Here is a 15,227-nt window from a genome sequence, read left to right as displayed (position 1 = left end):
GACAGTGGGATTCGGAGTTGATTGAATCTATTTTTTGGCCTGTTGATGCTCACCGGATTTTACAAATTCCTTTGACACCTGACAGGGAAGATCTGGTAGCATGGCACTACAATAAAATTGGTCTTTTCACAGTAAGATCAGCATATTATCGCCAGTGGGACTATCGTTTTGGAAGAAAGGAAAGAAACCAAAATATTGCCCAGAGTGCGAGTAATCCGGTCTGGAAAACGCTGTGGAATCTTGAAGTTCCTAGCAAAATTAAAATCTTTGGATGGAGAGTATTACATGGTATTATTCCTTGCCGTGGTGTGCTTGCAAATAGACACATCAGGAACCAAGGGGGTTGCCCCATTTGTAGTTTACAATGTGAGGATATCAAGCATATGATGTTTAATTGCACTAGAGCGGAAGAAATTTGGAGAAAGCTGGGTATAAGAGATAAATTAAATGAGGTTATTGAGGCGGATCGGTCGGGGTCAGTGGTGATCCAGGACATCATTATGCGGGGTGGCGGAATCAATGATCTTAATGCGATTGGTTTCTCTGAGTTAGTTTTGACAGCAGGCTGGTACATATGGTGGGAGAGAAGACAAATTACCCATGGTGAAAGTGTACAACCAACCCACAGGTCAGCTATGTCTATAATAGCGATGACAACAAATTATATGAAATCAAACAGGAAAGCAACAGAAAGAAAAAAAGGAATGTTGGAAGAAGCCTATGGAAGGGAAGTTGATGATCAACACTGATGCGGCTTTTGATATTGACAGTGGTAGAGGAGCAGCTGGGATTATTATTAGAGATTATATGGGTCACTTTGTGGCTGCAGCGCAAGTGTTCATGCCGCATGTAGTTGATGCACATATGGCGGAAGCCTATGCGTTCCGTGAGGGACTCACCCTAGCGCAAAGGATTGGAGCAAACAACTTCATCATTCAAACGGATTGTGCACAAGTGGTAGAGACTATGAAGCAGGGGGGTTTTCAGCAACGGCCTCAGCTGCCATATATGATGATTGCATTATTCTGTGGAGCGGCTTTGGTGTTGTTTCTGTCGAGTTTTGTAATAGGGAAGCAAATCTTGTAGCTCACGAGCTTGCTAAGGTTTCTTTTAGTTTGGGTAGTACTTGTACTTGGGTCGATGAACCCCCTAGTTTCATTCTTAGCAAGCTCGTGAATGATGTAACTTTTGTGTGATGGTGGCGGCAAGTTTCATACGCACTCTTTTCCTTACCAGGGTACCTACGGGGACTGGAAGGTTTTTAATGAGGCGGCTTGCTAGCCTAATATATTATGGTTTCAAAAAAAAAATGGTTGAGGATTGACGACGGAACACTCCGGTACTTTTTAAGTAGTAGAGATACTCACATGTTTTATACACACATTACATCATTATTATGCATTTTCCGGCACTAACCTATTAACGAGAAGCCGAAGCGCCAGTTCCTGTTTTGTGCTGTTTTTGGTTTCAGAAATCCTACACAGGAAATATTCTCGGAATTGGAGGAAACGAACGCCCAGGGTCTTATTTTTCCACGGAGCTTCCAGAAGATCGAAGGAGATACGAAGTGGGGCCACGAGGTGGCGACACCACAAGGCGGCGCGGCCAAGGGGGGGGGTCGCGCCGCCCTATGGTGTGGGCCCCTCGTGAGCCTCCCGACTCTGCCCTTCCGCCTACTTAAACTCTCCGTCGTGAAAACCCTATTACCGAGAGCCACGATACGGAAAAGTTCCGGAGACGCCGCCGCCGCCAATCCCATCTCGGGGATTCAGGAGATCGCCTCCGGCACCCTGCCGGAGAGGGGAATCATCACCCGGAGGACTCTACATCACCATGATCGCCTCCGGACTGATGTGTGAGTATTTCATCCTTGGACTATGGGTCCATAGCAGTAGCTAGATGGTTGTCTTCTCCTCTTGTGCTATCATGTTTAGATCTTGTGAGCTGCCTATCATGATCAAGATCGTCTATTTGTAATGCTACATGTTGTGTTTGTTGGGATCCGATGAATATGGAATACAATGTCAAGTTGATTATTGAACTATAATATATGTGTTGTTTATGTTCTTGCATGCTCTCCGTTGCTAGTAGAGGCTCTGGCCAAGTTGATACTTGTGACTCTAAGAGGGAGTATTTATGCTCGATAGTGGATTCATGCCTCCATTGAATCTGGGACAGTGACGAAAAGTTCTAAGGTTGTGGATGTGCTTGTTGCCACTAGGGATAAAACATCAATGCTTTGTCTAAGGATATTTGTGTTGATTACATTACGCACCATACTTAATGCAATTGTCTGGTGTTTGCAACTTAATACTGGAAGGGGTGCGGATGCTAACCCGAAGGTGGACTTTTTAGGCATAGATGCATGCTGGATAGCGGTCTATGTACTTTGTCGTAATGCCCTAATTAAATCTCATAGTAGTCATCATGATATGTATGTGCATTGTTATGCCCTCTCTATTTGTCAATTGCCCAACTGTAATTTGTTCACCCAACATGCTATTTCTTATTGGAGAGACACCACTAGTGAACTGTGGACCCCGGTCCATTCTTTTACATCTGAAATACAATCTACTGCAAACTCTGTTCTATGTTGTTCTTCGCAAACAAACATCATTCTCTACACCATATGTTTAATCCTTTGTTTACAACAAGCCAGTGAGATTGACAACCTCACTGTTAAGTTGGGGCAAAGTATTTTGATTGTGTTGTGCAGGTTCCACGTTGGCGCCGGAATCCCTGGTGTTGCGCCGCACTACACTTCTTCACCAACAACCTTCACGTGGCCTTCATCTCCTACTCGGTTCGATAACCTTGGTTTCTTACGAGGGAAAACTTGCTGCCGTACGCATCACACCTTCCTCTTGGGGTTCCCAACAGACGTGTGTCTCACGCGCCATCAAGCAATTTTTCTGGCGCCGTTGCCGGGGAGATCAAGACACGCTGCAAGGGGAGTCTCCCACATCCAATCTCTTTACTTTGTTTTTCTCTTTCTTTACTTTACTTTATTTACTGCTTTGTTTGCTTTCTCTATATCAAAAATACAAAAAAATAGTTACTTGCATTTACTTTATTTAGTTTGCTTTATTTACTACTGCTAAAATGGGTACTCCTGAGAACACTAAGTTGTGTGATTTCACTAGCACCAATAATAATGATTTCCTCTGCACACCTATTGCTCCATCTACTACTACAGCAGAATTTTATGAAATTAAACCCGCTTTACTAAACCTTGTTATGAGAGAGCAATTTTCTGGTGTTAGTTCTGATGATGCTGCTGCCCATCTTAATAATTTTGTTGAACTTTGTGAAATGCAAAAGTATAAGGATGTAGATGGAGACATTATAAAACTGAAATTGTTTCCTTTCTCCTTAAGAGGAAGAGCTAAAGATTGGTTGCTATCTTTGCCTAAGAATAGTATTGATTCATGGACTAAATGTAAAGATGCTTTCATTGGTAGATATTATCCTCTCTGCTAAAATTATATCTTTGAGAAGTAGCATAATGAATTTTAAGCAATTGGATAATGAACATGTTGCTCAAGCATGGGAAAGAATGAAATCTTTGGTAAATAATTGCCCTACCCATGGACTAACTACTTGGATGATCATCCAAACCTTTTATGCAGGATTGAATTTTTCTTCGCGGAACCTATTGGATTCAGCTGCTGGAGGTACTTTTATGTCCATCACTTTGGGGGCCGCAACAAAGCTCCTTGATAATATGATGATAAATTACTCTGAATGGCACACAGAAAGGACTCCACAAGGTAAGAAGGTAAATTCTGTTGAAGAAACCTCCTCCTTGAATGATAAGATCGATGTTATTATGTCTATGCTTGTGAATGGTAGATCTAATGTTGATCCCAATAATGTTCCTTTAGCTTCATTGGTTGCTCAAGAAGAGCATATTGATGTGAACTTCATTAAAAATAATAATTTCAACAACAATGCTTATAGGAATAATTCTGGTAACAACTATAGGCCATATCCTTCTAATAGTGGTAATCCTTATGATAATTCTTATGATAGATCTGTTTTGCCTAATGAGTAAAAGATGCTAGAAATTGAAAGAGCTACTAAGAGCTTTATGCAATCACAATATGAGCAAAATCAATTGTTTACTAAAACTATAAATGAACAATCTGCCTTGTTGAAAAATATAGGGAATCAACTTGAAAATTTGAATATGGAGATTTCTGGTTTGCAAACTAAGCTTTCAAATGCTGAAAACCGAATCTCATACATGTCTGAGTCACAATCTTCTTTAATTATTAAAATGGCTGCTAAACCTGAGGATAATGATAACAAAATTGTTACTACAACAAACGCCATACAAGTTCGAATTAATGAAAATATTAGATTGATGGATGAATTGCATGCTAGGTGGGAAAGAGAAGAAAAACTTGCTAAAGAGAATAATGTAGCTAAAGTTTGGACTATTACCACCACTAGTAATGTTGATGCTTCACATGTTGCTAAACCTCCTACTATCAATGGTAAAATAATTGGTGTTGGCAATGTTTCTACTCCTAGTGTAAAGCGTGCAAAATTGCTTGAAACTGCTGAAACTGTTTGTGATAAAACTGCTGAAATTTTTCAAAATATTGGGGACAATGATCCCATTGCTGTAGATCATAATGGTTTAGATTTTGATGATTGTCATATCTCTGAACTTATTAAGTTCTTACAAAAACTTGCTAGAAGTCCTAATGCTAGTGCTATAAATTTGGCCTTTACGAAACATATTACAAATGCTCTCATAAAAGCTAGAGAAGATAAATTAAAACTTGAAACTTCTATTCCTATGAAGTTGGAAGATGGTTGGGAGCCCATCATTAAAATGAGGGTCAATGATTTTGATTGTAATGTTTTATGTGATCTTGGTGCAAGTATTTCTGTTATGCCTAAGAAACTCTATGATATGCTTGACTTGCCACCATTGAAAAATTGTTATTTGGAAGTTAATCTCGCTGATAATTCTATAAAGAAACCTTTGGGGAGGATTAATAATGTTCACATTACGGTTAACAATAACCTTGTCCCCGTTGATTTTGTTGTCTTGGATATTGAGTGCAATGCATCTTGTCCCATTATTTTGGGAAGACCTTTTCTTCGAACTGTTGGTGCTATTATTGATATGAAAGGAAGGGAATATTAAGTATCAATTTCCTCTCAAGAAAGGTATGGAACACTTCCCTAGAAAGAGAATGAAGTTACCTTTTTATTCTATTATTAGAATAAATTATGATGTTGATGCTTCATCTCTCGATAATACTTGATTCACACTTTTCGCGCCTAGCTGAAAGGCGTTAAAGAAAAGCGCTTATGGGAGACAACCCATTATTTTACTTCTGCACTTTTATTTTATATTTGAGTCTTGGAAGTTGTTACTACTGTAGCAACCTCTCTTTATCTTTATTTTATTGCATTTTTGTGCCAAGTAAAATCTTTGATAGTAAGGATGATACTAGATTTGGATTACTGCGCAGAAATAGATTTCTTGCTGTCACGAATTTTAGTAGACCTCTCTGTAGATAACTCAGAAAAATCTGCCAATTTTCGTGTGTGATCCTCAGATATGTACGCAACTTTCATTCAATTTTAGCTTTTTCATCTGAGCAAGTTAAGTGCCCCTGAAAAATTCGTCTTTACGGACTGTTCCCGTTTTGACAGATTCTGCCTTTTATTTCGCATTGCCTCTTTTGCTATGTTGAATGGATTTCTTTGTTCCATTAACTTTCAGTACCTTTGTGCAATGTCCAGAAGTGTTAAGAATGATTATGTCACCTCTGAATATGTGAATTTTTGATTATGCACTAAACCTCTAATGAGTTTGTTTTGAGTTTGGTGTGGAGGAAGTTTTCAAGGATCAAGAGAGGAGGATGATACAATATGATCAACAAGAGTGAAAAGTCTAAGCTTGGGGATGCCCCCGTTGTTCATCCTTGCATATTTCAAGAAGACTCAAGCATCTAAGCTTGTGGATGCCCAAGGCATCCCCTTCTTCGTTGACAACTTATCAGGTCACCTCTAGTGAAACTATATTTTTATTCTGTCACATCTTATGTGCTTTACTTGGAGCGTCTGTATGTTTTTATTTTTGTTTGTGTTTGAATATAATCGGATCCTAGCATTCCTTGTGTGGGAGAGAGACACGCTCCGCTCGTTCATATGAACACTGGTGTTCTTAGCTTTACTTTTAATGTTCATGGCGAAGGTTGAAACTGCTTCGTTTATTGTTATTTGGTTGGAAACAGAAAATGCTTCATGTGGTAATTGGTATATTGTCTTGAATAATTTGATTCTTGGCAATTGTTGTGCTCAAATAGATTATGTTTAAGCTCTTGCATCATGTACTTTGTACCTATTAATGAAGAACTACCATAGAGCTTGTTGAAATTTGGTTTGCATGATTGGTCTCTCTAAAGTCTAGATATTTTCTGGTGAAGTGTTTGAACAACAAGGAGACAGTGTAGAGTCTTATAATGCTTGCAATATGTTCTTATGTAAGTTTTGTTGTACCGGTTCATACTTGTGTTTGCTTCAAACAACCTTGCTAGCCAAAGCCTTGTACTGAGAGTGAATACTTCTCGTGCATCCAAATCCTTGAGCCAAAACCTATGCCATTTGTGTCCACCATACCTACCTACTATGTGGTATTTCTCTTCCATTCCAAAGTAAATTACTTGAGTGCTACCTTTAAAATTTCATTCCTTGTCTTTGCAATACATAGCTCATGGGAAAATAGCCTTAAAAACTATTGTGGTATTGAATATGTTACTTATGTATCTTATTTCTTATAAGTTGCTTGTTGAGCGGTAACTATGTTTCTGGGGACGCCATCAACTATTACACCTTTGTTGAATATCATGTGAGTTGCTATACATGTTCGTCTTGTCTGAAGTAAGGGTGATTTATCATGATCAAATGGTTTGAGTATGCATATTGTTAGAGAAGAACATTGGGCCGCTAACCAAAGCCATGAATCATGGTGGAAGTTTCGAGTTTTGGACATTAATCCTCAAATCTCTTATGAGAATATTATTTGTTGTTGAATGCTTAAGCATTAAAGAGGAGTCCATTATCCGTTGTCTATGTTGTCCCGGTATGGATGTCCTTAGTTGAGATCTATCAAAAACGAGAAATCAAATGCGATCTATCTCCTTGGACCTTTGTACAGTAGGCATAGAGGTACCCCTTTGTGACACTTGGTTGAAACATATGTTATGCAATGATAATCCATGTAAATCCAAGCTAATTAGGACAAGGTGCGAGCACTATTGGTATTCTATGCATGAGGCTTGCAACTTATAGGATGTCTTATGCATAACACATATGAATTATTACTACCGTTGACAAAATTGTTTCTATGTTTTTAAAATGAAAAGCTCTAGCACAAAAATAGTAATCCATGCTTCCCTCTGCAAAGGGCCATTCTTTTACTTTATGTTGAGTCAGTTTACCTATTTCCTTCTATCTTAGAAGCAAACACTTGTGTCAACCGTGTGCATTGATTCCTACATACTTGCTTATTTGCATTCATCATATTACTTTGTGTTGACAATTATCCATGAGATATATCCATGAGATAAACACGTTGAAGTTGAAAGCAACTGCTGAAACTTATATCTTCCTTTGTGTTGCTTCAAAACTTTCTACTAAGAATTTATTGCTTATGAGTTAACTCCTTTGCAAGACTTATTGATGCTTGTCTTGAAAGTACTATTCATGAAAAGTCTTTGCTATATGATTCAGTTGTTTAATCATTGTCTTTACCATTGCTTCGAATCACTTCATTCACTTCATATGCTTTACAATAGTATTGATCAAGATTATGATAGCATGTCACTTCGAAATTATCCTTGTTATCGTTTACCTACTCGAGGGCGAGTAGGAACTAAGCTTGGGGATGCTTGATACGTCTCAAACGTATCTATAATTTCTTATGTTCCATGCTAGTTTTATGACAATACTCACATGTTTTATACACACATTACATCATTATTATGCATTTTCCGGCACTAACCTATTAACGAGATGCCGAAGCGCCAGTTCCTGTTTTGTGTTGTTTTTGGTTTCAGAAATCCTACACAGGAAATATTCTCGGAATTGGACGAAACGAATGCCCAGGGTCTTATTTTTCCACGGAGCTTCCAGAAGACCGAAGGAGATACGAAGTGGGGCCACGAGGTGGCGACACCACAAGGCGGCGCGGCCAAGGGGGGCCCGCGCCGCCCTATGGTGTGGGCCCCTCGTGAGCCTCCCGACTCTGCCCTTCCGCCTACTTAAACTCTCCGTCGCGAAAACCCTATTACCGAGAGCCACGATACGGAAAAAGTTCCAGAGACGCCGCTGCCGCCAATCCCATCTCGGGGGATTCAGGAGATCGCCTCCGGCACCCTGCCGGAGAGGGGAATCATCACCCGGAGGACTCTACATCACCATGATCGCCTCCGGACTGATGTGTGAGTAGTTCATCCTTGGACTATGGGTCCATAGCAGTAGTTAGATGGTTGTCTTCTCCTCTTGTGCTATCATGTTTAGATCTTGTGAGTTGCCTATCATGATCAAGATCGTCTATTTGTAATGCTACATGTTGTGTTTGTTGGGATCCGATGAATATGGAATACAATGTCAAGTTGATTATTGAACTATCATATATGTGTTTTTTTATGTTCTTGCATGCTCTCCGTTGCTAGTAGAGGCTCTGGCCAAGTTGATACTTGTGACTCCAAGAGGGAGTATTTATGCTCGATAGTGGGTTCATGCCTCCATTAAATGCGGGACGGTGACGAGAAAGTTCTAAGGTTGTGGATGTGTTGTTGCCACTAGGGATAAAACATCGATGCTTTGTCTAAGGATATTTGTGTTGATTACATTACGCACCATACTTAATGCAATTGTTTGTTGTTTACAACTTAATACTGGAAGGGGTGCGGATGCTAACCCGAAGGTGGACTTTTTAGGCATAGATGCATGCTGGATAGCGGTCTATGTACTTTGTCGTAATGGCCTAATTAAATCTCATAGTAGTCATCATGATATGTATGTGCATTATTATGCCCTCTCTATTTGTCAATTGCCCAACTGTAATTTGTTCACCCAACATGCTATTTCTTATTGGAGAGACACCACTAGTGAACTGTGGACCCCGGTCCATTCTTTTACATCTGAAATATAATCTACCGCAAACTCGTTCTCTGTTGTTCTTCGCAAACAAACATCATTCTCCACACCATACGTTTAATCCTTTGTTTACTGACAAGCCGGTGAGATTGACAACCTCACTTTGTTAATTTGGGGCAAAGTATTTTGATTGTGTTGTGCGGGTTCCACGTTGGCGCCGGAATCTCTGGTGTTGCGTCGCACTACACTCCTTCGCCAACAACCTTCACGTGGCCTTCATCTCCTACTGGTTCGATAACCTTGGTTTCTTACTGAGGGAAAACTTGCTGCTGTACGCATCACACCTTCCTCTTGGGGTTCCCAACAGACGTGTGTCTCACGCTCCATCAAGCGGCGACGACAAAGGACTACGAGGGAGCTGCGGAGACGGAGGAGCATGAGTGTAGGTTGAGCATGTCGCTGCCGTGGAGCTTGAGCGCGTCGCCTCTGTTGATCTCGAGCCTGTGCGTGGTTACGCTGATCCCGGATAGAGCTCCTCGTGTGGCCGATGTGGAGCTTGAGCGTGTCGCCGTTGTGGATCTCCTGCGGGCGGAGCTCCTGCGCTAGTTGCCCGACCACCGCAGATCTCGCGCGGGCACTGATCACGGGCTGATTTTGGGAGGGCACTGATCGCGGGTGGATTCCGGACGCTGATCGGCCTCGCCTGCTCTGATCGCGGAGAGCTCGTGACCGAGCTGCGGCTAGCGAGGATCACGGACGGTGATAGGGAAATTTTTGATTGGTCGACCACTGTCTCTCCTCTTCCCCTCTTCCGTGTCCCCTGAGTGGCGGCCGGGAGAAACCCTAAAACCACGCGACCACCCCCTCCTCTCCCCTTCCCCTCCCTCGCCACCGCCAAGGGGCGCGGCCGGGCAAAGCCTGGTCGCCGATCGGCGCTGGCGGCGGTGGGGACTTCTCGTCCTCTCGCGTGCGGGGGTGGGAAGCGAGCCTCCCCCCTCGGGCTAGGGCGTGGCCCTAACGTCGGGGGCCTCAGTAGCGACGCTCGGGCTCAGCACAACAACGGGCGACGAGGTGGTGGTTCGCGCCTGGATCTTCGGGCGGCGAGGGTCGTGGACGGCGTGGCATGGGCGGCTGTCTCTACAGGTTGGTGGAGGCGGCGGTGGTGGCTCGCTCATGACGCTAGGCCCGCAGCATCGTTCGTCGGATCCTGGTCGAGAAGGAGGGGAAGACACGGGATTGGTTGGGCCGGGTTGTGCGGTGGTCGGGCATGGGTGCTGCAGGGCAGATCTAGGCCAGGTGGGCCAGGATCTACCAGCGGCGGTGCATGTGTGCTGACCACGCCGTGGTGGCGACCTCGGAGTGGCGGTGAGGAGATCCTTGGACTATTGATGTGCTTGTTGGTGGGTGGCAAGCTCGGAGGAGAGGCGTTGACGCTGGGCGACCATTGGTCGACCGCGGGGATGACGGCCGTGCGGGTGGTTGGTTGGTGCGTGGCGGCCGGGCTCCGGCGAGGTGGTGGTGGTGGCTGCTACGAGCATGCAGGCTAGGTCTGGGCCAGGATCCGGTGACCGCTTTACGGGCCTGTGGTCTTAGGCTCCGCGAGCTGCGCCCCCGGTCTTGCTTGTCACCCAGTTGCGGCTTTACCTTCCCCATCTGCGCATGCAACCTCGAGGGGCTCTTGGGGCACGGTCGTTTGAGGTGGTAGTGTGATGGTGTTCAGGAGAAATCCTTGTCGGCTCGTCCGGCACCGACGCGGCGGCGCCTGCGGGTGTCGCCATCCCGACCTGTAGCGTGTCCGGTGACCCGTCTCTGCCCCTTTGGGTATCGGGGAAAACCCTAAGACTAGTTTGCTGGACTAGGCAGCAACGTTGTTTCGACATCACATTCCTTCTTAGATGTGCTGCCTTGCTACTCAACGACCGGCGGTGCTTATAGCGTGATGGGACAACTTTGGAGGGTGCATCTGTTGCAGGTCTTCTTGCTTTGTTGTTCCGCCGATGTCTTCCCTTGTATCACTTTATTTTCTTGTTAGGCATATCTGTGTTGTTGCCTCAGTATTTTAATTTGTTTAAAACGGTTGTATGATGTGGTTGCTTCATTTATAAAGCGAGGCTAAAGCCTATTTTGAGAACACGGAAATTTTGAATCCAGCCTAACTTGTAATGGTTGGAATCTGAGTGGGTTCGTTTGTAAAGTTAAATTTGAATAGTTCTGCGCAAATTAAATTGGGATGGCGGGAGTATATAAATGGGATTTACTCTTTAAAAGTGTGTTTGACACATGGGTACCAATGCTTCCTGCTTCCTGCGCTTTTAGATTTTTGAAAATTTCAAAATCTAACACTTTTATGTCTTTAAAAATTATAACGTTAAATATATAGATAGATATATACAATAGGGATTTATGCAAAACAATCCAGTTAAAAAATACGTTTTATTTTGAGAAATATAAAAAGACAAATTTCTAGTAAAATAGTATTAAGATAATATGTCCTTTTGTCAAAAAATTATTTATTTTATATTTCTCAATATTTAAAGTATTTTTTACCGGGATTTTTTTATGGAGACTCCTCCTGTATATCTATCTATATATCTTTTCTACAGATAATCTATCTATATATTTAACATCATAATTTTTGAACACATAGAAGTATGAGGTTTTAAAATTTTAAAAAATCTAAAAGTAAAGGGAGCATTGATACCTTTGTGCACCAAATCCCTTCTGCATATTTAGGTTTGTGTCCATGACTACCAGTGTGGGTTGGAGACAGAAAGGATGAAGAAAGAAGAGAAAGCACCATTCTTTGCGCGAGAAAGAAATCCGTGTGTAAAATGTTGTGTCCTAGGGAATATAATATGGAAGAACGGCGAAGTTGGACTGGAGCGGTCTAGAGTTCTCCTGTTTGACGTCCACGTTTCAGCACTAGCTCCTACGTGTCCACAAGCCACGCTCCCACCCGTCCATGCATGCTGCAGAGCGGCAGCGGTGGCAGCATATCCAGGCAAAGCCGATCGATCACAGTTCAAATCACACTCTGTAGTTAGCAGCTTCACTACTGGTTCTGATCTGTTCGTGAGGTGCGTGAGCTGAGAGAAGAGAGGAGAATAGAAGCCCGCGATGGATCTGGTGAACGACATGCTCAACTGGGTGGCGACGCCCACCATGATTGCCTCCCTCCTGCTCTTCTACCCGCCTTACTACCTCTTCAAGACCTGCTACTCCTTCCTTTCGTATCTCTTCCCAGAGGATCTCGCCGGTAAGGTCGTCCTCATCACTGGTGCCTCCTCCGGCATCGGCGAGGTAAGCAAGACAGCACATGTTCTTAGTTGGTACATACATACTACTCTGTTTGTTCTTACAAAATCAGATGTTTTTCTCCTCTTTATTTATGGGAGGACAAAGTATACTTTTATGATTTTTTCAGCAACCCGGATAAAATTTGTAATTAGATGCTGTTATGCTTGTCGGTTCTGAATATGTTCCTTCATCTGTATTGTAATTTTTTTTCGATAATATCTGTATTGTAAATGAACATTGGTAACTCCATGTTGGGATCTATATCTGCAGAATTTGTCCTACCAGTATGCTACCAAGGGGGCATCCCTGGTCCTGGTTGCAAGAAGGGAACTGAGCCTCCGACAGGTCGCGGATCGAGCATTAGAGATTGGGGCACCAGATGTGATCATTCTCTCGGGCGATGTCGCAAACCCTGACGACTGCAACAGATTTGTTCAGGCCACTGTTGATCATTACGGCCGATGCAAGTCTCCGATTACCACAAAACTTGGTCAACATATGTACAGTTTTACCACAAGCATTACGTTGGTATCCAATTGACAAGTTCTAACTTGTGTGTTTCAGTGGACCATCTCGTATGCAATGCTGGCATTGCGAGCGTGGGTGCCTTCCAGGAGATTCCTGATGTTACTAACTACAGCTCGCAGCTAGTAAACGACATGATTCCTTTTCCCTAGCTTGGCTTTTATTGTCGTTGTAGACAACCATGAGTGTCAAATTAACACCATGCATGTACTTTCTTGTTTACAGGATGTCAACTTCTGGGGTGCAGTCCAATCGACTTCTGCTGCGCTCCCTCACCTGAAAAGGACCCGAGGAAGAATCGTGGTCACTGCCTCGGCAACTGGATGGAATCCTGTTCCCCGAATGATCTTCTATAATGTAACTTGATCGTTTTATTCCACTAAATCAGTTTTGACTAGTTGATATAGTACTGACATGTTTGTTATCTATTAATTTCTTTTGTTTAGGCTGCCAATGCCGCACTGATAAACTTCTTCGAGACTCTGCGGACGGAGCTTGGCAGTGAAGTTGGCATTACAATAGTGACGCCTGGGTGGATCGAGTCAGAGATGTCAAAAGGGAAATTTCTAAAGGAGCATGGCGGAGTGGAGGTTGATCAAGAATATCGTGATGTGAGGACGCTATCTTGCATACTCTGCTATATTTGAGCTAAATTTCTGTTACAGCAAGAGAACAATTATGATGCAATTCTTCCACAAAAGACTTCCGAAGATGACTGTAATGCAATGCTTGCACAAAGGTTTATCTAACTATGAGTACATTTTCAGGCTCAAATTGGTCTCTTCCCCGTGGAGTACGCGAAGAACTGCGCCAGGGCCATGGTGCAAGCAGCTCGCCAAGGTGACCGGTATCTAACTGTTCCAGCATGGTTCAGTACAATGTACCTGTGGCGGGTGTTTGCACCGGAGGTCGTTGAGTTCTGCTATCGCCTCGTGTATATGCACAGTCAGGGCACCAACCAAACCGATGTGCCGAGCAGGACGATGGCTGAGGGTGGCGGGAAACAGCTTCTGTACCCCTCCTCGCTGCGCTCTTCAGACGTCAAAAATGAATAAAAATAAATATCCTTAGTTCCTTCGATGTGGATGCTAGTGTGCGGCTAGCTGGCCTCTGTAATCCCCGCCAAAAATCAGCCTTAGGTGTGCTAGCTAAGCTTATAATCTCGAATAAGCCAGTGTTACTTAGTAGTGCTATGTTTAAAGGTGCGACTTAGTACTCTATGTATGGACTGGTTGGTTCTTAAGAATAATGATATGCACTTCTCTGGATAATGATATGCACTTCTCTGGACATGTTAGCATCAATGACACGGCATATGTAGGGGAAACTGGCTCTGTCTGGGACACTGTTATTTTGTGGTTTTTGCAGAAACACACCGCTCGGTCATGGATTTTCTGAATACCATGCCTTCATCACCCGATCATTACATTAAGCTGGAAAACCTTTCATCTGAAGAACTTGGAAAATTAGAGCCCGTTTAAATTTTCCATTCTGATAAGGACACCCAACTCATATTTCTGCGATGCATGTTGGCTAAAACTATCTGAACTTACATACAGAGTCGCTCCTCGGTACGGGTATCCAAAGCATGGGAGAAAATCAACGCAACACTGAGAGAGAGAAAGAAGAATGAGACTTTGGCTCATCTATATAGCTCCCGTTGGCAACTGTAACTGAAATACATGGTTTCTGGCTTTCTAAAAGATGGCTAGAGGAAGCAACTAAACTGACATGCATTCTCAATCTCGACTACAAGAAAATGGTATATGATAATACTGAAAGAAGGGGTCAATTGCCATGGATCAGAAAATACAGTGACACTCGGATATGCTCCTCTAGCCCAACAAGATCCAATACAAGAGGATGGATCAGAAAATACAGTAACACTCCGATCTGCTCCTCTGGCCCAACAAGATCCCCCACAAGAGGCAATCCAGTTTACTGACAAACATAGATATAACTACAGCAGTGCTTAGTTGATCAGAGATGTACTAGACTAATTTTATTTTGGAAAAATAAGGAGTTGATTGTATATATCAGAAATAGACTAACAAGACATAGAATAACGACAAAAAACCCGAGAGGAGCCATGGTATGGAAAATGAGAAGAGACGGAAGATGAAATGGTTGAACAAAGAATGATCGTGAAATTCAATGGAAAATTAATATGTTCAAAAAATAAATATGTGTACTGTGCCTACAGAAAATAAGCTAATAAGCTAATGAATGAAGAAACAAAATGAAGGAAACTTCCAAAATAGAGAATTAAAAAAGAA

At 42.7% G+C, this 15,227-nt stretch overlaps 1 protein-coding gene across 1 annotated transcript; it reads left to right on the top strand.

The window, feature by feature from the left end:
* Positions 1–12,238: 12,238 nt before the first annotated feature.
* Positions 12,239–14,090, top strand: LOC124697035 (11-beta-hydroxysteroid dehydrogenase A-like). The gene is made up of 6 exons (XM_047229678.1): positions 12,239–12,429; positions 12,697–12,889; positions 12,991–13,076; positions 13,177–13,308; positions 13,398–13,562; positions 13,719–14,090. Exons 1-6 carry the CDS (start codon positions 12,247–12,249, stop codon positions 14,004–14,006), a joined length of 1,047 nt encoding a protein of 348 aa, XP_047085634.1. The 5' UTR covers positions 12,239–12,246; the 3' UTR covers positions 14,007–14,090.
* Positions 14,091–15,227: the final 1,137 nt, after the last annotated feature.

This window comes from Lolium rigidum, chromosome 3 (genome assembly GCF_022539505.1).
Source record: "Lolium rigidum isolate FL_2022 chromosome 3, APGP_CSIRO_Lrig_0.1, whole genome shotgun sequence".
Classification (NCBI taxonomy): domain Eukaryota; kingdom Viridiplantae; phylum Streptophyta; class Magnoliopsida; order Poales; family Poaceae; genus Lolium; species Lolium rigidum.
This window is presented reverse-complemented; position numbering and strand designations above follow the sequence as displayed.

What these genes read in the sequence shown, in the direction of transcription:
- LOC124697035 (XM_047229678.1), top strand. Translation starts at nt 12,247, where the DNA reads ATGGATCTGGTGAACGACATGCTCAACTGGGTGGCGACGCCCACCATG. An exon ending in CTAACTACAGCTCGCAGCTA is followed by an intron (nt 13,077 to 13,176) that starts GTAAACGACATG and finishes TCTTGTTTACAG; the next exon opens with GATGTCAACTTCTGGGGTGC. An exon ending in TTGATCAAGAATATCGTGAT is followed by an intron (nt 13,563 to 13,718) that starts GTGAGGACGCTA and finishes GTACATTTTCAG; the next exon opens with GCTCAAATTGGTCTCTTCCC.